The sequence below is a fragment of the Vigna unguiculata genome, chromosome 8 (assembly GCF_037176805.1).
Source record: "Vigna unguiculata cultivar grain cowpea cultivar isolate G323 ecotype 2 chromosome 8, ASM3717680v1, whole genome shotgun sequence".
Classification (NCBI taxonomy): Eukaryota; Viridiplantae; Streptophyta; class Magnoliopsida; order Fabales; family Fabaceae; genus Vigna; species Vigna unguiculata.
The window spans coordinates 13317001-13344591 of NC_140799.1; the positions used below are offsets into that span (position 1 = coordinate 13317001).

The 27591-nt window shown below is 38.6% G+C and overlaps 2 protein-coding genes across 2 annotated transcripts; both read right to left on the reverse strand.

Annotated features, from left to right (window-relative positions):
• Positions 1-11699: 11699 nt before the first annotated feature.
• On the reverse strand, positions 11700-12242 carry LOC114194884 (uncharacterized). The gene has a single exon (XM_028085289.1). The coding sequence runs from the start codon at positions 12240-12242 to the stop codon at positions 11700-11702; it is 543 nt and encodes a 180-aa protein (XP_027941090.1).
• A 10758-nt stretch (positions 12243-23000) lies between these two features.
• On the reverse strand, positions 23001-24222 carry LOC114193470 (zinc finger BED domain-containing protein RICESLEEPER 3-like). The gene is made up of 3 exons (XM_028083290.2): positions 23788-24222; positions 23383-23701; positions 23001-23291 (listed from the first exon to the last, which is right to left on the reverse strand). The coding sequence occupies exons 1-3, from the start codon at positions 24220-24222 to the stop codon at positions 23194-23196; spliced, it is 852 nt and encodes a 283-aa protein (XP_027939091.1). The 3' UTR covers positions 23001-23193.
• Positions 24223-27591: the final 3369 nt, after the last annotated feature.

Sequence of the window (27591 nt, forward strand, 5' to 3'; positions counted from 1 at the left end):
TTTTTTCTTTTTTTTTTTACATTTATTCCACTTTATTAATAATAAATATAAATTTATTTTATATATTAACCTAATAATATTATAATATATGCACTTACTAATATAATATAATATAATATAATATAATATTATATATATATATATATATATATATATATATATATATATATATATATATATATATATATATATATATATATATATATATATATATTATACGTGCGTGAGCCGCGAGATCGGTAGAATTGTGTCTACGTTAGTTTATATAATCGACCTATAACTTCTGTATTGAACTTCTTTCTTTCTCTATTATGCTTCCTTTTTAGTTGTGTTTCTATTTCCCACGCTAATTCTATAGTGCTTCTCCTCTACTCTAAGCCTTACCTTATTATTTGTCTTCTTGCATTTATCATATTATAGTCAAATTATTCCATCAAACACAATCAACTCTTTGTTTTATTTTTATTTTTATTTTTGTAATTTTTCAATAATTGTGTGTGATGCTTCATTCAGTGTATGCATCGTTATCAATTGTACATAATAAAAACTCAATAGTAAATTGTAAAACCCTCTTTTTATTTTTGCCCTAATTTAAAAAGGCTACCCCAAATCAGTTGGGCCTAGGGCTGGCCCATGGGGAGCCAAAGACCCTAATTTGTCCAAACACTTTAGTTTCACTCACTTTCAGAAAACATTCGTTCTCACGCTCTCATTGCTTCCCAACAGAAAGCTCTGTTAGGGGTTGATTTCCCATCCTCTCCAAGCAAGCTCAAGCTCTTCCACTCGTAGTAGTTCCCTTCCAGCTTTATTTTCGTATTTCCTTGGGGACTCACCTCAATAACCTTGTTCTGTTCTGTTCCGCTGTTTTTCCAGCTCACTAAGTTGTCTCCGGAGCTGTGGTGCTCACTGTTGGGTATACGAGTCATTTGGACTAACTCTTTCCAAGTAAGGGAAGCTAGGGTTCCTTGAGTTTTGTAGTATATGGTTGATTTTATCGGTGAATCGTGTCTTAAATGCCTGATTGGTGTCTTGTATGCATGAAATCTAAACTGGGTATGTCTTTACTGTATTTTGGAATGTTGCTCGCTTGCGTGAAAAATAGGAGAAACCTGTTAAACTCGCCTAGGCGAGTGTGTCTTTCGCCCAAACGAGGAGCCCTCGCCTAAGAGAGGTTAACATGGCTCGCCCTCTCCTCTGTTTCGAGTTGTCGCCTGAGCGAAGGCCTCTCGCCTAAGCGATATGGGCTAGCTTGGGCGAGAACTTGAGGTGCCAACTACTCAAGAACTCGCCCAGGCGAGAGCTTTTAGCTTGAGCGAGATTGACAGTAGTGAGTTTATGGGATTGTATATTTCTATCGTTGCAGTTGTTGGTTGCTTGTTTTACTTGACTAGTTTCATTCAAGGTATGGAACATATGGATATGCATGAAAACTATGTTCTTGTATGTTTGACCCATGTTTGATTGAATTGTTATGTTAAAAGCATGAGATGAATGATTATGCACGAGTGATATGGTTCATGGGTTGTGAATGATAGGTTTGGTATGATCTTGGCATGTGTTTTAAATGGGATGGTTGGTTATCAAAGTGGCATGGTGTCGGTATAAAATACACTTCTATATTCGTGGATTGGGAAGGATGAGTTGGAATGGATTCAACATGGAATATGAACGAGGATTGATTATAAAGGTTGGCATGAGATTTATATGCATGATAAATATTACTTGGTTGGTTGAATATGATGGGTATATGGTCAGGATATAATTCCATGAGCCTCTAGGTGAGACCTCATGGTGGTGCTTCAGTGGTCGGGATGTAATTTAATGACCCCTGTTAGTGGGAGTTCATGGTGGTGCCTCATCTATATAATTTAGTAAGGATTCAAGGTAAGGTTGCATCTTGACGCTTTAAGGAGTCAGTTAGTCTCACATAGAGCGGATTGACTCTTGTGGTGAGAGTAGTAGGAGGTCTGAAATTCATCAAGGGCTAACCTTGTGTGTGGGGGTTAAGACATTGTAACATTGTAACACTTAGCTCGGGGGTGAGCAGCTCGGGGATGAGCAGGAAAATCCACCACAAGTGCAAGCATTCGCTGAATCAGACTAGATTATATGTATCCGGATGAGTCGAGTCTGAGTCTTAGTGTATTGTTTGAAAGGTCATAACATGTTTGGATGAGATATACTGATTGGAATGTGAAATAGCATGTAATTGTATGATAAACTGTTTTATACTCTAGCTTACCCTTTTTCTTGTTTGATTGCTTGTGTGTGGTTCTTCTCCTTTTGTGATGATCATCAATTTATTGATGTGAGCAGATGCGAGGAACACCCGGGGTCAACAGGGAAATGATGGTTCCGCTGCGTAGCCCATCTGGATTGGATTCTACTGTCTTGGGCTTTCTCATAGGGCTATGACCCATGTACTATTTTTTCCTTTAATACCTTAATAACTACTATCAAGTTCTTATATTATACTTTGTATCTAACATCGTGGTGTGCTTGGTTTCTTCTAGGTTTTTTTTTAGATATTGTGAGGAGTAGTGGTTATACTCCCGGATTTGTTTCTTCTACTCTATCTGTGTGGCATTTCATTTAAATTAAGGATATTATTTAAATGGGGTGTTACATTAATGGTATCAGAGCAGTTCGTCCTTAGGATGACCTGAGGTTATGGGTTTGTCATGCCTTGCGGGCGTAAGTTGTCAAGTCTAGTCGAGTTTGTCAGTGAAACCAAAAGTTTTAAGAACAGAAAACGTCTTGATAAAGTGATGAGGGTGCACACTCATGACTAGATCAAAGGTTGTTTTTTCTTTCTTAATTCTAATGGTTTGGGGAAGGAAGGGTGACAGACGAAAGGTTTTCTTGTTTGTAGATGATGGAATGTTGCCTTGTATGTTCTAGTTTGTCCTGTTACGCCTCTGTGTTTTGTGTCTCGTGTCTGTAGCGATGAGGGAATGCAGATTCAAGCTCAACTTGACCTACTCACCCTTACCAGGATTGGTGGGGCCTATGAGGAAATCTTTTGTCTCAAAGGTGCAAAGATGTAGAGGATTGTATATTGATAGATGATGAAAGTTGAGTCTTGGTTTAGAGGGCTGAGAAATGATGTTGAAAGTTAAGAAGCAATGATTTGGGCTGAGAGAGAGGTACAAGATCAAGTTCTAAGATCGTACACCATAAGTTTTAGAAGAAGAGTTGAGTTCAGAGATTAGTATACGAGAAGATATCGGTGCGTGCTCATGTGGCAAGGTTTGAGAAATCAACTTGGTTTTACACCTTGACAATGTCTAAGGTTCGAAGTGTAACAGTGTGGGAGGTTTGAGGTTGAGGGTGGAGGCCATGAATTGTATATGGAAAAAAGACGTGTAGTTAGAAGCTTATGGGAGGCAGAGCTTTGAAGATCAGCCAAATGTGATGATATTATAGGAGAATGGAGTATATTAGGAGTTATATACCAGATCAATTCTGTAAGAAGTAGTCGGGTCTTCTCAGCAATAGCAGTTACCCAAGTTAAGAGGAAAAGGGATGTTCTAAGTAAAGTGGCCCACAAAAGAGGAAGGATTGACATTTGATATGAGATGGACGATTTCAAGCATCAGAAGGAGAAGTACATAGTTAAGTTTGTTCTTGTAGGGAAGGACAATTAGTAATGTCACAACACGAGGAAAGGGGAAAGGAAAACAAAAGTTTTGAGTAGCTATGAGAGTGTTTGCGATGATTGGCACTAAAGTGGCCAACACAGGTGATCTAATTTAAAAGATACATGTTAAAAAGGTGGTGATTGGATTATGGGTTTTGGCTTCGCTTAGGGTCGTACACTCTTTGATGTCGCTAGTATGGTATAGGAGTCATGGTTGTCTGCAAGAAGGAGCTGAGTTTAAGGAGTTGGTTTTTGTTACAATAGCGGCCAAGTGAAGATTCGCTCGGGTGTGTGGTGCCTTCGTGGTGATCAAAGTGTTTAAATTCAAACCCAATTCGAATTGTTTCCTTTGTAAGGTTGAGACATAGTCTCAAGGGTGAATTGGTTATTTTCTCAATCTCATTCCGATGAGCTGAGACGACTAACAAGGTGGTGTTCTTTGATTAAAAAGGCATAAGTCAGTGATTGCGTATGAAGTACGGATCAAACTAAATAGTGGGGGATAGAGTGTCACGTGAATCAGATTCATTTGATAAAGGAAAGTGAATAATAGACGCAAAGGATCCCGGTAGTAGAAGAGTTTGTAGACGTGTTCTGAAGCAAGTATTAGAATTTTAACCTTGGTGTGGTGGAGTTCACTTTTGCATTGGTATCTGAAGGAGGACTTGTGCCAATAATTTCTAATTGGATGGTTCCTACTGAGAATTTAAAGTAAATACGGAAGTGGGGGAGATGTTGGAGAAGTAGTGGCTTATACTAAATATAACGGCAAGGATGACTGCGAGTTTGGTGAATCTTAAAGGAGAGGTAGTGAGAGGATAGACTATTCAAGGGTAAATGTTGGATAAGGGAGGATAGACTTTTTGGCCTATGGTTTTAAGGGGTGGAAACATGATGAAGGTAAGAAATTTCAAACAGGTTAGCGGTATCATCAAGGTTTAGCGGCGAGTTTTCCAAGTGTGAAGAGAATCCTTAGAATGTTCAAGAGGAGTATTGACAAAGGTCGGAGTGACTAGTAAGACATATGGTTTAAAAAGGGTGGATGCGATGTTGAGAAAATAGGATGTTAAGGCTATAAATAGGGGAGTCAAAAGGGTTTTGCAAGTTCCATAGAAGTTTTGGAGGAAGGTTTCTCATCAATGATTGATTCCTTGTCACGGCAGACATGAAAGGAGCATCATTTTGAGTAAACAAATAAGTGACTTTGTGTGTTGATCAGAGTAGCGCAATGGGATGATGACAAGTGATACTTATGAAGGGTAAGAGGTGCGTGAAAAGAACTATCTTACTCACGACCTAGAGTATTACTACGACAACTGTAACATCCCTAACGAATATTACTAATATTTAATATACAAAATAAGAAATAAAAATAAATGCCTCATTTAATATAATACCATTTTCCAAAAAAACACGGGAAATTTAAAACTTTAATACAATGTAATAAAACAGGAGTCCATAATTATAAAACAGAAGTAATATTCAAATGTCTCCCAAAAGAAATTACAAAGTTATCTCAAAAACCAAAATAATAATTATATACAAAATTCTCATGCTATCCCTCGCTCCGAGTCTATGCATCTCCTGGCCCACCTGTCACATCATCTGCTCCTGGATAACGAGTTATCTGATCATCGCCACACACACACAGAAAGGGTGAGCTATGCACAATATATAAAACAGATACATGAAATAAATATGTCCCCCATCCTAAAATCACATAACTAAAATTTCATGCTTTGCAAATTACCCAACCATGACCTCATAGTCCTTCATGAGTCATATACATTAACTAGGTCTTGGGACTTCACTGTGCTTCCACGAAAGTAACCCATTCGTGGTCCAACCCTATGAGCCTATCCCGCTCTGATGAAGGATTAACCCCAACCAAGGATGGAGACACATACTTAAGAAGACTAAGCATGTTTAGAAAGGAAGTTCACTAATCTTTCATCCTTTTCATTTGTATTTGTTATTTTTGATTCCCAAAGTTGACTTAGTTGAATCAACTTTAGTTGACTTGTTGACCTTTGACTAAGTTTGACTTGTTGACTATAGTTGACTTGACTTAAGCCAACATGCTAATCTATGTTTATTTGCTTTGTAGGTTAATTAGGAGTAAGAAAGCAATGCTAGGTGGTGCATGGTGATTGGGGAGCATAAATGATGTGGAGGAGAGAGTAAAGCAAAGACATAAAACATAAAGTAAAAGGCATGAAGCAAGTGTACCTATGTACCTTTGGTCTCCTTTGTTTTTAGCACACTTTGGCCTCTTTTTGGAGACATATGAGACACATTCTTTGTCTCCTTTTGTACTAGAACTAAATTAGCCTTGCACACACCATAGTTAGGTCTTTTGTCTCTCATTTTTGTAACCTTATTTGACCTAGTTTCTAGAAGCTAGGGTTAGGTTTTTGTAGAGACATCCTTAGGTATCTTTTATTTGCTTAAAGGCCCCTAAACTCTTCTATATAAGGGGTGCTCCTAGACATGTAAAAGGGTTGAACATTTTGAAGTAAAAACACTCTTATGTCTCAACCATTTGTGAGAGTTTCCTCCTTAGGGAGTGAATACTTTTAAGCCTTATCTTGCATAGCAAGTGGCGGCACACATCCACTCATCTTCAAGGTTGCCATGGCTTCGAGCCTAGCCTTGTAGTGGCGTGCTTCTCACATTTTTACCATTTCTTTCCTATCCATTTTATGTTTTCTTCTTCCTTTAATTGTTCTTGGTAAAGTATCAATTCAATTTAAAAACCCTTGGACTCATATGACCAACATGCATATAGATTTAAAGTCATTACTTCTTACGTGATTTAAAGATAAAAGACATAGATGAATGAAAACCTCAACAATAATAAAAAGAACAAAGAAATTAATTTATCTAACCTCAGAATCCAATTAAGAAATTACAATGGAATCAACCCAAGAAGTTTAGAACTCCATGAATGCAAAATAAAGAGAGAAGAATAGAGAGAAGAAAAGAGAGAAAAAGGAAACGAAGTTAGGCACCCCTAAGGGTTCCAAAACTCCGAATCTCGAGCTTGTGTTTTTCTGCCTCTCCCTTGGTCTCTTTATATAGGATTTGGACTGGGCTTTTCGGTTGCTAATACTTCTCAAATATCTTTTAAAAGAAAGATAAAGATAAATATTCAAAGATATTTGGAGACATCTAAACTATTTGACAAATATAGTTTGGTTAATAATTTATGATATAATTAAATAAATTATTTAAAGATATCTAATAAATTATTAACAAATAATATTTGCATTAATTTTCACAATAAGCCATTTTTAATCCTGTAGTCCAAATTTGCAGAGATATCCAAAAATATCAATATTTGCACTTAAATCCCTCTCCTTTGACCAGTCTTTGAATTTTTGACCAGATTTGACTAACTTTGACCATTTGACCTGTTGACCAGTTTGATTGTGCGATAGTGTTGCAGTGGCCAACGATTGACGCACAGGTGTGGTGATGGTTGACGGTGGCAGATCTGTGGATGTTGAACACTACTGCTGTTGTGCGTTGCAGGTGCAGAAGGTTGAAGATGGTGGAGTTGCGGTGAAGATGCGTTCTGCAACGGTTGGTGCAGGTGGTGCTGCCATTGCGGGCTTCACGGAAGCTGTAGGAACTCGCGTTGCAGAAAATGGTTGCATGAAGGTGGGAGAACTCCAATGACCTGACGGTGGAACGGCGGCGGCTACCGGTGGTGCTGGTGGGAGAGGAGAAAATTAGGGTTAGGGTTTCATGTGTGAGATGGAGGAGATGATGACATGGCACGCCCTGATTGGTTCACATGTATGTGCAAGGATTAATGACACATGTCAGCATATGGTTGGCCTGATTTGAAAGGTGGGGATTGACACATGGCATAATCTGGTTGAGATGGGTTTAAGTGGTAGGAGGGGTGTAACTTAGTAGAAACCAGGGGTGCATAACAGATTTTTGTGTGACCCATTTGGAAATATGGGAGTGTATATGTAATTTAGGGGGTGCAAAAGTGATTTTTTGAGAACTTACTAATTTTAGCCTTATTTAAAGGTGGTTTGTAACTTCAATCAATTTATTTTCCCACCTTGAATGAGCTTAATCTTAACTTTAGCTGCATCAACAAACGTTAAAATATCCAAAAATAATTTATGCAACATAAAATCACTTTTTAAGACATTTTTATCACACATGCTCAAATAGCCTAATTATCAGAATTATCAATTAAATCACTCTTTAAGCACACAAATTCAATTAAATACCCAGAATTAAACATTAAATGAGGGCAAAAATACGCACTCATCAGTCCCCCATCCAAAAATCACAACTAAAATTTCATGCTTTGCAAATTACCCAACCATGATCTCATAGTCCTTCATGAGTCATATACATGAACTAGGTCTTGGGACTTCATTATGCTTCCACGAAACTAACCCATTCGTGGTCCAACCCTATGAGCCTATCCTGCTCATAGTCCTGCCCAACAGACTCCTCGTCTGTAGTAAATCATCGAAGCCTTCTCAATTTGGACCCTAGCACGCACGCAATCACCATACTATCGACTCCTCGCCCAATAGTAGCCGATGGGAACATAACAGTTCCTTGTCCATCGTGCGCCCGACGCATGTAATCACCATACTAAGGACTCCTCACCCATTAGTAGCCGACGAGAACTCAACCGGTTCCATGCCCATCATGCGTCCAACCATCAAGCACATCCCAGACCCCTATTGGACTTAGTCCTTCAAGCCCAAACACCACAAACACAAGCATATTGTCAACACCCAATTTCGTCCGGGTGAATAAATTTATTTTCAAAAAATAAAAATAAAAGTAGAAAATAAGGTGAAACAAAATTTTCTTTAAATATTTTCAAACTTTAATTTTAGAAAAAAAAAGAGAAAAAAAGAAAAAAAAAGAGAGAAAAAAAAGAAAAAACGGAGGAAGAGCCCAATTTGTTATTAATTTTCATGAGCCCAATAACTCAAATATTTTCTACCTTTGTTCCTGATAGAGAAATTAATTATATAATAATTAGAAGCAGTGTCTCTTCAAATGGTAAGAATCAATATTATTAATTGGGATTAATTTTGTGCTCTGATTTGTTATTGATGATCATTGATTTTGTGCTCTGATTTGCTGCGATTTGATACTCATAATTTGCTACTATCATGACCAATTCCTTCCTTATATTGTTTGTTACAATTAAGGCCGAGATTGCATTGATATTGCAAGGTGTGAGTATAAATACGCACTCTGTCATGACCAAAGAAAAAAAGAAAAGATTCTCTACACTTTTCTAATTCTTTCTCATCACCACTCCTACACACCTCCTTTTTTATCTCTCTTTAAAAAAACATATTCATATTGAAGGAGGTAAAAAAAAAAAAGAGAAGAAAACATTCTCTCCAATCTCTCTTTCTCTCATTACCACCCACATAGACACCTCTCATTTTTATCTTTATTGGAAGAACAAACACAAAAATATTAGAAAAGGAAGCCAGAAAAAAAAGAAAAGAGAAAAGGTACGTCACTTTTAGTTCTTTCATCTTTTGATTTAGTTTTTTCAATTTTCAATTTTTTGAAATCATAAAAAATATTTTTTCCCTTTTCTTTAGTGTCTACCCGGCCGCTCGCGTCGCATGATATCCAATTTAGACTTTTATTTTTTCTACAAAATATATACAAATGATCTAAAAATAAAATATAACTTTCTTTGTTTACTCTTTTATATCTATTTGGTTGCTCAAGTCGCAATGAAATCCACAACTACTCTAAAATAACTTTAAGAAAAATTAAAAATTTATAAATGATTAAAAAAATAAAACATAAAAGATTAGAAAAAAAAGAATTTATTTGAAGTGTCTATCCGGCCGCTCGCGTCGCGTGACACCAATTTTAAAATAATACTAAAATTTAAATAAAAAGATTTTCAAAATTATAAAACAAATTAAATCATTTTCAAATAATTTTCCAAATAGATTTTCGAAAAAGAACTACGTAACCCTGATTCTCCATTCACATGGAGATACGTAGGAGCGAGGATTAATCCTCGTCGGGCCCAAAAATTCAAAAAAATATTTTAGTTTTTTTTGTACATTCTTTTATTACTAATTTTGGGGAAAATTAAATATTTCGAAAACCCACATAACTTTTGCACATTTAGTTAAAGGTACCGTCTTAGGATGGGCATTGTGGGGTGCTAATACCTTCCCCACGCGTAACCGACTCTCGGACCCAAACTCTAGTTTTTCGCAGACCTTGCTTTTTTTCATGGTTTTCCATAGTTTCCTATAATAACTATGGTGGCGACTCCAAACTCTGTTTCTTTTACAAATTTTTATTTTTTGGTTCGTCATCCCGTCGCGATTTCGGTTGTGACACATATAATTCCTATCCTTTAGGAAATAACAAGCAAACAGTCCAAACAGTGCACAAACACAATGTCAGTTCTCCCAAGCTAAACCCTCGGTCTCGCTTAGGCTAGCCCACCTCGCCTGAGCGAGCGTGTAACAGCGGTTGTACCTCGTCATCTCGCCTAGGCGAGCTCTCCTCGCCTGAGCGAGACCTCTAGTCGCTCGAAACACAAAACGCCCCTCGCCTGGACGAGGATTCACTCAACAAAACACAAAGTCTCATCGCGACCTCGCTTAGGCGAGCCATTCTCGCCTAAGCGAGCATACCTGTCGCTCAGAACCCCAAAACCTCTCGCCTGGGGGAGAAGTCGCACTCGAAACATCCAGGATTCCTCGCGACCTCGCTTGGGCGAGTGTCTCTCGCCTGAGCGAGAGACTAAGTCGCTCAACCCCGTCCATGGTCGCCTAAGCGAGAAATGCGAACCAGAACCAAAAATGAGACTCTGCAACTCTCGCTTAGGCGAGATGGACTCGCTTGGGCGAGACTTGCAGGGTTTCGAGTCTGTTCACGCGCACAATTCACTCTAAACAATGCACAAACATACCAAAATACATTCCTATTCATACCAAATCAATTTACACATATTGCAACAACACATAGGAATAGTATAGACTCCATAAAATTCCCAAATTCCAAGTTTCACACCATTCCCACATATAGAGTGTATAAACCCCTTTCCTTCATGCATTTAGTCCAAAATTTAAATAAAACAGTACCAAACTCACAACCCCCAATTTCCCTCATGTGCATCACGAATTTCAGTGCATAATTTCATCAAAATCATACAATAACATACAACAACACAAATTTCGGGTTCAGCTCCCCTAACCTAAAATCTTGGTACCAAATTAATAGCCTTTGAGGGTTCTTCTCCAATCTCCCAATCTGCCTAATTCTTCCTCTCAAGTCTTCTCCCAATAGCACCCAATTCTCTCCTCCCCCACTCAGAATTTGTATTCTTTTGACAAGCAAATTGACAGCAGTGCCAAAACCCCCTTTTTTCTTCAAAATGACCTTTTATATGTGTCTCATTTAGGGGTTTAAATGTTAAAACGAAATTAGGCTTTATGGTGGGTTTAATTTTTTTATTAAAGGATCATTATACAATGGTTTTCCAGCCCCCTCCTTGGCTGGCCCCTTCTAGGTTTACTGTTGCCCTCTCATATTCCCTCCAAAACTACACTAAAAAAAATAAAGTTCCAATTTCATTCCCACCCAAGTTTGAACCCATGACCACTTAGTCACCATTCAAGTGCATAACCAATTCAACCAAGTAATATTAGTGATACACTCCAATCATGATAAGCTTACAATACCAATTCCATACTCATACATATTATTAAAAATCAATAATAAACAACAACACATAATTGGCATACATAGGACTCGAACCCAAGTCCTCTCACATAACCAAAGTACTATTAACCATTTGAGCTAGTACTTTTCCACATCACACTAAATAATAATTAATGCCACAAAGGCGCTTTCTATCCGCATTGGTTAATTAATTAATTAATTTTCATGAATCTTACAATTCCTCCACCTTTAAAAGTTTTCATCCTCGAAAATAGGACTTACCAGCAAAGAGGTGAGGATAAGACTTCCTCATGAGATCCTCCATCTCCCAAGTCATCTCCTGGCTTGCCTCGTCCTAGAGAACCTTAACCGTCTTCAACTCCTTACCTCTCAGTTGCTTGAGTTGAGTATCCAATATGCGAACCGGTCCAACTGGTTTAGTCAGATCCTCGCGTACTTGCACCTCATCTGACTCCAACACATGATCTGGACTTGCAATGTATTTCCTCAACTGTGAGACATGGAAAAATTTATGCAAGTTGGATAGGTGAGGGGGTAGAGCGATCTCGTACGCCGCTGCTCTTATTCTCCGTGTAATCTGATAAGGCCCTATAAATCTCGAAGTCAACTTCCTTGATTTAAGAACCCTTTCGATACCTGTGGTTGGCGTAACCCAGAGGAATACATGATCTCCTTCATCAAACTCAAGTGGTCGTCTCCTCTTATCCTCATAGGACTTTTGCCTACCCTGAGTTGCTCGCATTCGATCTTGGATTAAGTTGACCTTACTAGTCGTCTGTTGCAGAAATTCAAGACCAAGCACATAGGCTTCACCATCCTGATACCAGCACAATGGAGTTCTACACCTTCTTCCATACAATGCTTCATAGGGCGCCATACCAATACTGGAGTGGTAGCTATTATTGTAGGTGAACTCCACCAAAGGTAGCACATCATTCTAGTTTCCCATGTGATCCAACACACAAGACCTCAATAAGTCCTCTAGAGATTGGATGGTCCGCTCAGACTGTCCATCCGTCTGAGGATGATACGTTGAACTCATCCTCAGCTGTGTACCCAAGGCCGCCTGCAATGATTGCCAAAATCGTGATGTGAATCTAGGACCCCAGTCTGACACTATGCTTTCGGGTACTCCATGCAATCTCACCACTTCTCTTACGTACAACTCTGATTCATAGGCAAGAAATGAGCATATTTTATCAGTTTGTCCACTATCACCCAGACTGAATCATGACCCTTTGTCGACGTTGGAAGATGGGTCACAAAATCCATAAAGATATTATCCCACTTCCACTGAGGTACGTCTAGTGGTTGTAGTGTGTAAGACCCGTGGAATTTAATTAATTAAATAATTAATTAATTAATAAATGCGAGTGGGCAAATCATTTATGACATTAAATTATGGTTGTTATGATGTGGAAAAGTGCTAGCTCATGTGGTTGAGAGTACTTTGATTGTATGAGAGGACTTGGGTTTGAGTCCTATGTATGCCAATTTTGTGTTATTATTCGTTATTATTTTAAATATATGATAATCATGTTGTGAAATAATATGTTAATTGGATGATGATTGTTAGCATGAAACATGAATTGGCATGATGGTTTGATATTGATTTAGCAATTGCATGGTTATGGGTTCAAGTCTTGGGGAACCCAAATTAAACATTCTTTTTGCTATTTTTGGCTTTGGCATGAAGGTGAAGGGTTAACGTACACCCTAGAGAAAATAGCAACCAAGGGTGGCTGTAAAAACACCCCATAATGGGAGATTGAATGGCCATTAACACTTAACTTAAGTGACAGCTCGTTTTTAACTCTTCCCCTAGCCTTAAATTTCCATTTAAAAGGCAAAAGTGAGGTTTTGGAAAGGGTTTGGCAATATTAGAAGTGGTACCAGAAACAAAGCACGAAATTGCTAAGATTAGTGAGTGGGAGTGAGTTTTGGGGCTGGTTGAGTGGAAGCCAAGGGGAATATCATTGGTGATCATTGGGAGCTCTCAAGCATTTCAATTTAAGCAAAGATTTCCAGGTTAGGGGAGCTGGACTCCGCTGTTTTATTTTAAATAATAATAACATGTGATGTATGATAAATTGAATGTCTATCTACTGTTGTATTCACAAATTTTTGCGTTTCTGGAAACTTTCCAGAAACCGCCTGGCAGGTGATGAACCACCACCAAGCGACTCATCTATTTTAAGCTGGTTTTGGGGTTCTGGAAAGGAACTGCCTGGCGGCACACTGTCAGCCATCAGGCGACGCGTGGGGTTTTTATCAGTTTCTGGGTTTTGGATGAAGGGCCTGGCAGTGTTGATCCAGCCGCCAGGCGACGCGAGCGATAAGTCTCGATTTTGACGATTTCGGGGTTCTGGGTGATCTCAAGTAAGGGGAAACTCTGTGATAAATCTTAGAGAATGATCAGATGTCAAAATTTCTGTTGAATGCTGTGAAATTTTTAGGTTTAATCGAATGCAACAGTGCAACTAGGTATTAAGGGTGAAAGATTGGGAAGTTTGGTACTGTAAAGTGCATGTGTGTGGGAAATTCTGAAAGGAAAATTTATGGAGTAGGTACAATCAGATAAGGGACTTTCTGTATGTGAAATTGTGAGGACTGGGTGAAATTGTGGAGTTTCTGGGTGCAGCGCCTGGTGGTGAATCCCTGTACCGCCAGGCGGCTCAAGGTTCGTGAGCATTCTGGGTTTTTACTAATGAACTGCTTGGCGGTGATGAATTTCCGCCAGGCGACGCGGGTCTGAGTTTTGGTTTTCGTCATTCTGGGTGTTTAGACATGATTCTGATAGGAGGGAAATCATGGGTTGGTGAGTTAGGGATGATGTAACGTCGTATTTTATTGAGATTCAGTATAATTAGTAGATAAAATTGATGAAACAGTGTGAATATGATTTTAGGGTTATGATTGAGAATTTTTAGATGAATCAGTGTTGATAGCGAATTGGTGTACTCATGTTGTGAACTATTAGAGTTAAAGTTAGAGGGTGGTGTCACGATTAAATATTTGAGGGTGAAGGCAATTCGGGAATGCAGAGAGAAGTGTTGGAGAATGAAAGAAGGATCGCATAGCTGCAGTAAAATTCTGGGAATCTACCATATTTACGTGAACCGCCTGGCGGCACAGGCTTTGCTGTCAGGCACCATCTCAGAAGTTGGAGTTTTTACATGTCGCGGGTGTCGTTGACTATACTGGTGGAGGGAGCCATCTTCATACTACTGAAGCAGTGGAAAGGAGTAATAGAATGTAAGAAGGAATGATAATAAATCAGAGTTAGGGTTGATAATTAAGTGTTGAGAAGAGAAAGAGAATTCTGGCGTAGTTGAGGGAGGATTCTAACGTGGGTGTGGAACTTGTGGTCTAGACCAGTATAGAGTTAGTGGCTGTATACGATGACGAGAGTCAAGTTATATTTTATGAATTTTAGGAATTGCCAAATGGTAGGAAGTGTGTGAATCCTAAGTAAGGAGGTTGTGAAGTAATGTTGTAAGTGAGGGAAACCGGGACTTGAAGGGAAGTAAATAATAAAGCTTATAGAGGTAGTAGCTGCAAGGGCATATTGAGTATTGGGTTAGTTGAACTTACGTATGTCTAATTCGATAAACCAGTTTACAATTATACACACGATGTGAAGGGGCTTCAACTGTCTGAGAACGTAGTTGCGCAAGACCTTTGTGGTGAACTTGAACGAAAATCACGAAAAACAAGTAAAGGTATATTACTGGTGTGGCGCTTGGCGGTGGGGTCGCACCTACCAGGCGATAGTGAGGAAACAGTGGGATCATGGTGTAGGAGGCACCTGGCAGCAAGAAGTTTCCGCTAGGCGATAGCGAGAAAATACGTAACTTATGAATCAGCGTCCGCCTGGTGGCAAGGAGAGTCCTGCCGGGCGGTGGTTGCAAATTTTATGGTTCTTGAGGCGCTTAGCGCCTGGCGGTACGTGTCCCCCGTCAGGCGGTCTGGAAGCTGTGGCAACTAGCGGTACGTGTCCCTCGCTAGGCGATTTGGTTGTTGTAAGTCCTAGTTATTGGAATTTGTAGGGTGTTCTACAAGGCTTTTGGTGGTGCTTCAAAGGTAAGATTGTTGGGTTCCTTGAGTTGAGCTCGGAACATATCCCTTGAGTTGAGCTCGGGATAGGGGTTAAGCACGTACATTCCTCGAGTTGAGCTCGGAATGGCATCCCTCGAGTTGAGCTCGGGATGGCGGATGAACACGAGGAACCCTTGAGTTGAGCTCGGGTTGGCGAGTGTTGCCGGTGTGAGTGTGCTGGTTGTGGCCAGTACGGATGGGTCCAGTTAGATTGCCCTCCTCAGTTGTTGACTGACGAGTTTGGTAGTCTTGGGACATTACGGACTATGTTCGTAATTGGGAACTCCACCTGGCGTTGCGGTGTATGATCCATGGCATTGGTTCCCGCACGTGCTCTGTTGGTTGTGGCCGATAGGTTTGGTAGCAAATTACCTGGGGGTAACCACTAGAAGAGGTAGAACCCGAATGGTCTGGTTGTGGCCAAACGTTAGAGAATTTATTTAAAGATAGTACTTTGATACTTGTGGAGCTTAAATCTGTTTAATTGGTTATATGATATTCAGTTATGATGTATGTTGTTTTCATAAGCTCACCCTATCTGCTTGTGTTTGGCGATGATCGTGTACGCGGTACACGTGAACAGAGGATGTTGATGCAGGTGGAGCCGATGATGCTTAGTCGCGAGTGGGGTTCTACTGGGGAAACTTCTTACATTATCTTTATTTGCTTTTGGGAACTGTTGTAAACCCGGATGGGTGAAATTATAACATTGTTATTTTGGTTTTTGTAGTGGACGTTTATAAACTTTATTCGACCATTTAATAAATTTTAAATTTCTCGCATTTTTGGGAAATGAGGTTATTCATAAATGCGGCAGTATTATATTTTTATTTGTTTTATATATTTAAACCAATAATATCCTGATGGGATGTTACAATTGAGGGTCCAAGGAAGTTTTGTGAGAATGAGTTCATTAAGATGAAGCTTGGAGTCATGGGGTTGAGAGTCTATGAAATGAAACTACCTAAATGGTGGATAGGTTATGCGAAGATGAGTACATGAGAATAATAAGGAATAAAAGTAATTGAGATTCTGGTATGAGTCATAAAATAGTGTGAGTGTAATACTTGATCTTGAGAGGTCTATTTGGAATGCAGTAAGGAACAACTGAGATTAGTGGAAATAAGTATATAAAAGATAGCGAGATAAACTTGTATAGTTAAGTAAGCTATAAAGGGGAAGGAAATGGGGACAAGTCTCGTATGAGCATAGGTACTATTTAGAGAAAAAGATGGATTATACTAAATAGTAGTAGGAATACGTGAGTCTAGAAAGTGAAAATGGTTTCGAGTAAGGTATTCCAAGGAATGCAAGTACATTGTGACTAGCCAAGTCTATGAGAATTGTTGCGATACATTTAGTGAGAAGTGTAGTGGGTGCTAGAATCTGTAAACCTTGAAAATTCGTGATAGGGAACCCAAATGGGGTGCTGCTGTACTGATACAGCACCTGATAACGAGGTGAATCCGCCAGGCGAGGGATGGGTAGACAGAGGCGTCTGGTTTCGTGTGTGCCTGGCGACATGAGTGGTACCGCCAGGCGATGGCCTCCCAACAGAGGAACTACTGAACCACGTGCGCTTGGAAATAAGTGGTGTTCTGCCAGGCGGGACCAGTAGCGAGGATGATCTTGAGGCGTTGTGCGCCTGGCGGTACGCGTCAACCGCCAGACGGTTTAGGAGTTGGTAGCGCTTGGCGGCACGTGTCCCTCGTCAGGCAAATTGTACTACTACAGCTTGGAATTGTGATTTCGCATATGTGATCTACAAGGCATCTAGTGGAGTTTTAAAGGTGGGATTGCTGGTGGTCCTTGAGTTGTGGCTCGGAACGTATCCCTTGAGTTGTGGCTTGGGATAGGGGTTAAGCACGTGGTATTCCTTGAGTTGTGGCTCGGAATAACATATCTTGAGTTGTGGCTCGGGATGGCGGATGAACACGAGGAACCCTTGAGTTGTGGCTCGGGTTGGCGAGTGTTGCTGGTGTGAGTGTGCTGGTTGTGGCCAGTACGAATGGGTTCAGATAGATTGCCCTCCTCAGTTGTTGGCTAACGAGTTTGGTAGTCTTGGGACGATACGGACTATGTTCGTATATGGGAACTCTACCTGGCGTTACGGTGTATGATCCGTAGCATTGTTTTGCGCACGTGCTCTATCGGTTGTGGCCGATAGGTATGACAACAAGTCACCTTGAAGTAATCATTAGACGATGTAGAACACGAATAATATGATTGGGGGTCAGATGGTAGGAATTAAAAGATGGAACAATGTCGGATGTTTAAGTTATGTATAGTGACATGTGTATATGTATATATATCTGCAACATTATATATGTTTTATCTGTTAAGCTCACCCTATCTACGTGTGTTTGGCGATGATCGTGTACGCGGTATACGGGAGCAGATGTTGTTGATGCAAGTGGCTTAGGTGAAGCTTAGTCGCGGAGAGGGGATAGACTCGGGGAAACCTTATGTTTTATTTTCTCTAGTTTTGGGATCAGTTGTAAACCCTGATGGGTGATATTATAACATTTGATTTTTGGTTTTTATGACTGATGGTTATGAACATTATTTACTTATTTAATAAATTTTAAATTTTCCCGCGTTTTGGGAAAATGAGGTATTATTAAATGCTCTGTTATTTATTTATTTCTTTATTTTATTTATAAATCCGTAATATCCTGACGGGATGTTACACAGTGTACCTCCTGGCCTTTGATGTTCAATTTTGGCCTTTTGACATACCAAACACTGAGCAACAAAGTATGCCACGTCTGCGTTCATACCATTCCACCAAAAGGACTCCTTCAAATCCTTATACATCTTAGTCATACCTGGATGTATGCTAAGATGACTCTGGTGACCCTCCTTCAGAATCTACCTCCTGAAATGAGGTCCTCCTGGTACGCACACTCTACCTTTAAAACGTAGAATGTCATCCTCTCCCATCTGATAATCCTTCCCTTTCTCTGTGCCTAACCACCCCACAAACTGTTGCAATTCCAAATCGTGTCCCTGAGCCACACGAATTTCATTCAAAAATTCATTAGTGACTTTTAGCAAGTTGCACTGTATCGAGTCTTGCCCAAACTGCATCCCCAGATTCATATCTCGGAGTTTCTCAATCAACTCTAACTCCTTTATCATCATGCAAGACACATGTATCTTCTTCCGACTCAAAGCATTGGCTACAACATTTGCCTTGCCCGGATGATAGAGCAATTCAAAGTCATAGTCCTTCAAATACTCCATCCTCCTACGCTGCCTCATATTCAGCTCCTTTTGATCAAACAAGTATTTCAAACTTTTGTGATCGTTGAACAGAAAAAGTGTCGTTCTTTTGTGTATCAATTAAAGATGTTCAGAGAATCATTTAGAGTTAGAATTATGGGGTTACTTAGAGAAAGTTGTGCAAGAGTAGTAGGAGATGGTTTGAGTTATGATTTCAAGTAAGAGTGCCAACTTGGAATTGAGAAAGTGAGAGTAGATGTTTAGCTAGGGAATGGAAATCAAGATCCGTGATTTGACGAGTTAAGAGTAAGGGTTGATTGAGAAACATAAGTGTTTGGGTTGGAAAGAGAATGTGTGAGGAGATTTCATTAGTTTAGTCATCCGACTAGAACTAGTGAGTCTCTCAACAAGGTTGGGGAAGAAGCAATTCAGAAAAATCTTAGTTGAGAAGTATCTTAGAGTTGATAGGTATAAATCAAACTAAAAAATTTAAGTCAAGGAAAGACATAGTTCTAAGGCTTTTGTGGAAGGATGGTTACAAGTTAGTAGATTAGAAATGAAGGTGAGATGCCGAAATGAATTTGGTGGTTGTAAAAGAGGGAAGTTTAATTTGGAAATAGAATGACTTGGTTGTGGATTTTGTTACCATTGGTTGAAGTAGTACAGGAGGCAAGATGTTATAAGTTTCGTTATGCGTAAAAGTAGTCAAGAGTGTTGATGATGAGGTAGTAGGCCAGAACTCAATAGTGATCAAGTCAGTGGAGTGATGCATAAAGGAGCGAACAAGGTGACGGGAAGTGATAACGAACATGCTTTAGTTTGAGACTTAAAGTGATATGAGACTTTGATAAAAACCTATTAGGGGAGAGCATATGGTGGGTGAGTAAGTATATCACAAGTTAGTTGGGCAAGTATGAGGGAGCAGTGTTAAGGTTGCAAGTTGGAAGTTAGTTCGAGTGTAGTGACTAAACCAATTTACATTTTTGGACACATATCGCATAGCTCAAAGGTAAAGTTTCCAGTGACTATAGGTGTTGAAGTCATCAAATATGTCATGTCTAGGTGGTGGTTGTCGGAGGGCGTGAGGAAAATGCGATTTTCTTTCTATCCCATCGGTGAATTTTCGAGGACAAAAATTTTTGTTGTTGGGAAGAATGTAAAACCCTATTTTTATTTCTGCCCTAATTTAAAAAGGGCTATCCCCAAATCAATTGGGCCTACGGCTGGCCCATAGGGAGCCAAAGACCATAATTTGCCCTAACACTCTAGTTTCACTCACTTTCAGAAAACATTCGTTCTCACGCTCTCCTTGCTTCCCAACAGAAAGCTCTGTTAGGGTTTGGTTCCCCATCCTCTCCAAGCAAGCTCAAGCTCTTCCACTTCATGTAAGTTGCTTCTAGGCTCGTAGTAGTTCCCTTCTAGCTTTATTTTCGTATTTCCTTGGGGAGTCACCTCAATAACCTTGTTCTATTCCGTTTCGCTGTTTTTCCAACTCACTAAGTTGTTCCTAGAGTTGTGGTGCTCACTATTAGGTATACGATTCATTTGGACTAGCTCTTTCGAAGTAAGGGAAGCTAGGGTTCCTTCAGTTTTGTAGTATATGGTTGATTTTATCGGTGAATTGTGTCTTAAATGCCTGATTGGTGTCTTGTATGCATGAAATCTAAATTGGGTATGTCTTTACTGTGTTTTGGAATGTTGCTCGCTCGCATGAATAACAGGAGAGACCTGTTAAACTAGCCTAGGCGAGTGTGTCTTTCGCCCAAACAAGGAGCCCTCGCCTAAGCGAGGTTAACATGGCTCGCCCTCTCCTCTGTTTCGAGTTGTTGCTTGAGCGAAGGCCTCTCGCCTGAGCGAGATGGGTTAGCTTGAGCGAGAACTCGAGGTGCACAATGCTCGAGAACTCGCCCAGGCGAGAGCTTTTAGCTTGAGCAAGGGATCTCTCTCGCCTGAGCGAGAGTTGCTAGCTTGAGCGAGATTGACAGTAGTGAGTTTGGGGGATTGTATATTTCTATCGTTGCAGTTGTTGGTTGCTTGTTTTACTTGACTAGTTTCATTCAAGGTATGGAACATATGGATATGCATGAAAACTATGTTCTTGTATGTTTGACCCATGTTTGATTGAATTGTTATGTTAAAAGCATGAGATGAATGATTATGCACGAGTGATATGGTTCATGGGTTGTGAATGATAGGTTTGGTATGATCTTGACATGTGTTTTAAATGGGATGGTTGGTTATCAAAGTGGCATGGTGTCGGTATGAAATACACTTCTACATTCATGGATTGGGAAGGATGAGTTGGAATGGATTCAACATGGAATATGAACGATGATTGATTATAGAGGTTGGCATGAGATTTATATGCATGATAAATATTACTTGGTTGGTTGAATATGATGGGTATGTGGTCAGGACATAATTCCATGAGCCTCTAGGTGAGACCTCATGGTGGTGCTTCAGTGGTCGGGACGTAATTCCATGACCCCTGTTAGTGGGAGTTCATGGTGGTGCCTCATCTATATAATTTAGTAAGGATTCAAGGTAAGGTTGCATCCTGACGCTCTAAGGAGTCAGCTAGTCTCACATAGAGCGGACTGACTCTTGTTGTGAGAGTAGTAGGAGGCCTGAAATTCATCAAGGACTAACCTTGTGTGGGGGGTTGAGATATTGTAACATTGTAACACTTAGCTCAAGGGTGTGCAGCTCGGGGGTGAGCAGGAAAATCCACCACAAGTGCAAGCATTCGCTGAATCAGACTAGATTATATGTATCCGGATGAGTCGAGTCTGAGTCTTAGTGTTTTTTTTGAAAGGTCATAACATGTTTGGATGAGATATACTTATTGGAATGTGAAATAGCATGTAACTGTATGATAAACTGTTTTATACTCTAGCTTACCTTTTTTCTTGTTTGATTGCTTGTGTGTGGTTCTTCTCTTTTTGCGATGATCATCAATTTATTGATGTGAGCAGATGCGAGAACACCCGGGGTCAACAGGGAAGTGATGGTTCCGCTGCGTAGCCCATCTGGGTTGGATTCTACAGTCTTGGGCTTTCTCGTAGGGCTATGGCCCATGTACTATTTTGTCCTTTAGTACCTTAATAACTATTGTCAAGTTCTTGTATTATACTTTGTATCTGGCATCGTGGTGTGCTTGGTTTCTTATAGTTTTTTTTTTGGATATTGTGAGGAGTAGTGGTTATACTCCTGGATTTGTTTATTCTACTCTATCTGTGTGGAATTTCATTTAAATTAAAGATATTATTTAAATGGAGTGTTACATAAATCACATCATTTGAATAAATTCATTATTTGAGTTATAATATATATATTAATGTTAAATATGTTTTTACTATTTGAATGTAAAATTAAAATTTATCTATCTAAAATGTTGATACATTTTATAAACATCTCAAACATTTTCTAAAAGATAGACCTACAATTAGTTTTATTATTCTATAAATATTGATTATAGTTTGAATTTTAAATATATTTAAAGTTTTGTATCACGTGAAATTATAAGAAATAGACTTGAAGTGATTACCAAAGAGAGGATGTCTTCTTCTTCTTTTTTTTCATTCTTCTATTCTCGAATATTTTTTTACTACGCTATAAGAATACCAATTATCATGAACCTCAATGAATTTGAATCGCGCTTGCTGCGCTTATTTCAAATGAATTGCGTTGTTCGCGGGTTATCACCGAATAAGTGTTTAAGAATGAATAAAAAAGGAACAAGAAACTAAAGGAAGGTTTGTGACTTTGGATTAGAAACTCGAATATAAAAAATCAAAAGTTTTATTAACGTAGGTAAAATTTCTCACAGAGCACAAGTTTCATTCAAAATGAGCTTTAAAATATTAAAAGAAAAAAAGATAAGTCTATACATCAAGACTACTATACTCACTCACCTCTTTCTTTTTACAACACCATAATTGCCTACTACACCCCAATTATTTTTGTGAAAAACCCAATTTGCCCTTTGTGATTTTGTTATACGTAGGGGTGGCAATACGGGCCGGCCCGCCCCGTTTAGGCCCGCCCCGCATAAGGCTCGCACACCGCGAGCCGGCCCGTTCCGCCCCGCACATTTTATGCGGGCCGCATAATCTGGCCCGCCCCGCATACACGTTGGCCCGCACAGTTTGGAAATTTTTTTTTTTTAACTTTACCCATAATTCTAACCATTTTGAAGCAGACCTGGACATAGAAACAATACATTTAAATCATAAAACAGTGCAGTAACATGATTGTTGGACTCTTATAACAGTGCAATCAACCAAAACTTGGACAAGTGCAATAAACAACATAAAAAACAGTCCACCAAACGAAGTCTTGGAGCATTAAACAAGTGTAACAAACAAGTCCTGGACATCATATGAATGAAGTGCAATAACAACATAAAAGAGTCCATAAAAGGGGTCTAGAACACGAAAACACCAAACCAACAAAGTTCAAATCAAAAATAGTCCAAAACATAGAAACATCTTCATGGTTGTAGTCTATTGTTCTTCATCTTCCATGCTTATGACATTGGAAGCAACACCGGAGGACCCTTCATTTACCACCAGATATTTGTAAGTAATATTTTCTCCATCTTCTGCATATATTCAAACCAAAAAAATAAATAGTAAGTAGGAATGAATTTACTTGACAATAAAAATAATAGAAAGTAAGAATCAAATAATTACCCTCAACAAAACCATGCTTCCAACTAGAAAGGCAAATATTGGATTTGACATTCTCGGGTAAGAGTCGACTCCTATATTTGTTAAGGATCCGAGACCCAATGCTAAAAGAAGATTCTGATGCCACAGTTGTTATTGGGATGCTAAAGAGATCTCTAGCCATTATTGATAGGTCAGAAAATCTTAGACTATTATTTTTCCACCATTCCAAGACATCCATGTGCTCCATAAATCGAAAACCTAGATTTGGTTCCTCCAAATATGTCTCAAGTTGATTCTTTCCAATTCTATTACCCAATTCACTATCACACTCTTTTAATTCCTATTAACAAAACAATGAATGAATAAGTTAGTAACATCAATATGAAGAATGCCATACAAAATACAATCAAGTTAAATTAAAATTACATCAAATAGGCTTAGATGTGGAAGAGAAACGGATGAGGAAGAAGAAGATTGTCCTTGTTTGCGCTTTAGAACATTTGTTGATGTTGTTGTTGGCAAACTTTTACTATATTCAGCAAAAAGGTTGTACAACTTGTCCTTGATTTTTGCCAACTTCAATCCAGAAGTAAGAGGATCAATCTTATCAAAGCAGTAGGCCAATGTTTGTAGTTTCATTCTTGGGTCTAAAATTGCTCCAAAAGCAAGCACAACACTATATTCATCCCAATACTTTTGAAACTTAACCATCATCAATTCAACCATCTTCTTTATCAAATCATCTCCATCCTTAACATTCTCCATCAACAAACTTTGAATCTTCCAAACTTGTAAGAAATACAAATTTGATGTGGGATAGCTTGTGGCAGACATTAAGGTTGTCATATCATAGAAAGGCATTAAAAACCTACAAATTTTTTCAGCCCTGTCCCACTATTCCTCTGAAGTACAATATTTGTAACTTTCATCAACCATTGGCAAGCTTCCAAAAACACGTCGATATTTTAAGGCACCTTTGAGCATCAAGTATGTTGAGTTCCATCGTGTAGGGACATCAAGACAGAATCCACATGAATAATCAATGTCATCAAATTTGTCAAGACATTGTTTAAATTTTAAAGTTCTAGTCTCTGACCCCCTAATATATACTTGATGCTATTTCTAATTTGATCTAGAGTATTGCCTAACACCTTTAATCCTTCTTCCACAATCAAATTCAATATGTGCGCACAACAACGAATGTGAAAGAATTCCCCACTACATATCAAGCCATTATGTAGATTAAGTTGAGTTCTCAAAGAATTTTGAAGCACATCATTTGCCGAAGCATTGTCCAAAGTGATAGAGAAAACCTTTTTCTCTAATCCCCACTCTTGCAAAAGTTCATAAACTTTCTTAGACAACTCAAAACCTATGTGGGGGGGGGGGGGGGGCATGTGACAAAAGTTAAGAACTTTGCTATTTAGTTTCCAACTCAAGTCCACAAAATGGGCAGTCAAAGCAATGAATCCCTCAGTATTAATAGATGTCCACAAATCAGATGTCAAGCATATCCTACCAGGAATGGAAAGAAGCAGAGTTTTAAGAATTAACTTTTCTTTGTCATAGAGTCTCCCAATATCTGCCTTAATAGTGTTTCTACTAACCATAACTGCATGCGGACACAAGTACCTAATCCAGCTCCTAAGTTCAGGATACTCAACAAATTTATAAGGCAAATTGTGCCTAACAACCAGTTCACGCAACAACTGACGGTGCACTGATTGATCTATTTTCTTTGCCTTCAATTTTCCTTGCATATCTAACATCATTTGACCAATATCTTCAGTTTTGATTTTACCACACTTCATAATATGCCGATTCAAATGTGAAGTTCCATATTTTCTTCCACCACACGCAAAAACTTTGTTGCAACCATTACACTTTGCCTTATTCTTATCCTCCCCAACCTTACTAAAATACCTCCAACAATCAGTTGTGCTAGCCTTATTTCTCCTTTTATCAACCTCTACCGTTTCAGACTGTTTTTCAGTATCATCTTCTTCAATTTCATTTTCAGAAACAGTTATGTTAACATCATCCTTATCAGCCATTCTTGTTTCTAAATTAATCTAATTCAATTTCCTGATACAATACACACATTGTCAAACCAAATCAGCAACAACCTGCAATTAAGCAGGGGCAATGGCAACACACAGCAACAACACCAGCGAAATGAACACACATTTGAAGCAATTCTTATAAGTCACTATAAACATATAACTTCGTAGTACTCAGGCCTACTACATGATTTATTTACGCAAACAAGTGTAGCCAAAAAGAAGCATACATCAACAGATTCTTCATTTTAATTTTCAGAGTAAATAAATCCAACCTCTAAGGTTAGACACTGGAACCAGAAACAAGATCTGGTCCAACACAGAAAAACTTAGGTTCCAAAAGCAGTTTGTTTGTTCCTCATAGTAACAATCGAACAAAAGGGAAAGCAACATTTGGACCTAATGATATGGTAATACATACCTGGGAGAGAATGCAAAGCAAGGATTGAAGGTGGAAGGAGACCTGCGCTCCTGTGGTTCGCGGTGCACTCTTGTGATTCGCGGTGCACAAAGCTCGTCGTCGGTGGAAGGAGATCGTTCGACAGCGTTGTCCGTAATTGGGTTGGTCAGCGGCGTGGATTGGAAGGAAAGGGGCACACTGAGTTTTTAGGGCAGACGAAAATGAGGAAAGGGGTTTCTAGGGTTTTTACGAAAATGAGGAAAAGGTAGCGCGTTTCTTTCTTTCTCACTCTCACAGCAGCAGCATATCAGTACACAAAAGAAGAGCATATGGCAGTAACTCAACTTTTATGCCGGCCGCGGGCCAGCCCGTGCGGACCGCGGGCTGGGCCAGATCGGGCCTGCGGGTTCAATTTTCAGGCCTGCCCCGCGTAATTTGTGCGGGCTTGCGGGCTGGCCCGCCGGGCCTGACCGAAATTGCCACCCCTAGTTATACGTGTTTGAACCTCCCAAACTCTATTTTTTGTGTGACTTCTCCACTGGTCCGCGACTACTTTGGACATTGAGGTTTTTTGGCAAAGGACATAGTTTTGTAGAGCTTAAAGGTAGGGGGTTTCTCCCTACACCTCCAAAGAGTTCTACTACACCTCCAAAAGAATTTAAATTTCCTATAATACCCCTCTAAATCTTTTGACTATCAAGTGGTAAAAGTTAAAAAAAATTCTTAAGCGGCTTTCAAAATCCGGTAAAATTCTTAACCGGCTTTCGAAATCCGGTAAATAGTGTCAAACGGATTTGAAATTGTGAACCGGCATTTGAAGTCCAGTTAAGTGATTTAACGGAATTCGAAATCCGTTTTCTTTGTATACCGACATTCGAAACCCGATTGAGAAATTGTCTACCGGCATTCGAAGTCCGGTTAAGCCATTAACGAAATTCTAAATCAATTTTTTTTTAAAAAAAACGACATTCGTAGCAATGTTGGTGATTTTAATTTTCTTATTTTTTTATTTGATTTGTTTATAAAATTTAACTTCAATTGTTTTATAATTTATGTATTAATTATTTAATTTTAGATTATTTTTATTTTATATAAATAAAACTTTAAAAAAAGTGTAAAAAATAATGAATAAAAAAATTGCAAATAACAAAATTTATAAAACAATAAAGTATTAAAATGAATAAAAAAGTAACAAATTAAAACAAAAAATAATATAAATAAATAAATAAAAAACTCAAGTTCATAACTAAAAAAATAAAATATATTAATAAAATATATTACAACAAAACAACAACTTAGTAATATTAATTTAATTGAAAATAAATCTTTTATGCAAAATAAATTAAAAAAATTAAACTAGGAGAATTCAAATGTCGGTATATAAATATAAACTTTAAATAAAAAAATAGTTTACTAAACCGGACTTTCATTGTCGATAAAAATAACTACAAAAATTAAATTAATTAAATTTTATTTAATGTACTTATAGAAAATATAAATAATCTAAAATTAAATAATTAATACATAAATTATAAAACAATTGAAATTAAATCTTATAAACAAATCAAATAAAAAAATAACAAAATTAAAACCACCAACTATACTACAAATATCGGTTAAAAAAAAACTGATTTAGAATTTTGTTAAAGACATAACCGGGCTTTGAATGCCGATTCACAATTTCAAATTCGTTTGACACTATTCACCGGGTTTCGAAAGCCGGTTAAGGATTTTACCGGAAATTTTTTTTTAACTTTTACCGCTTAATAG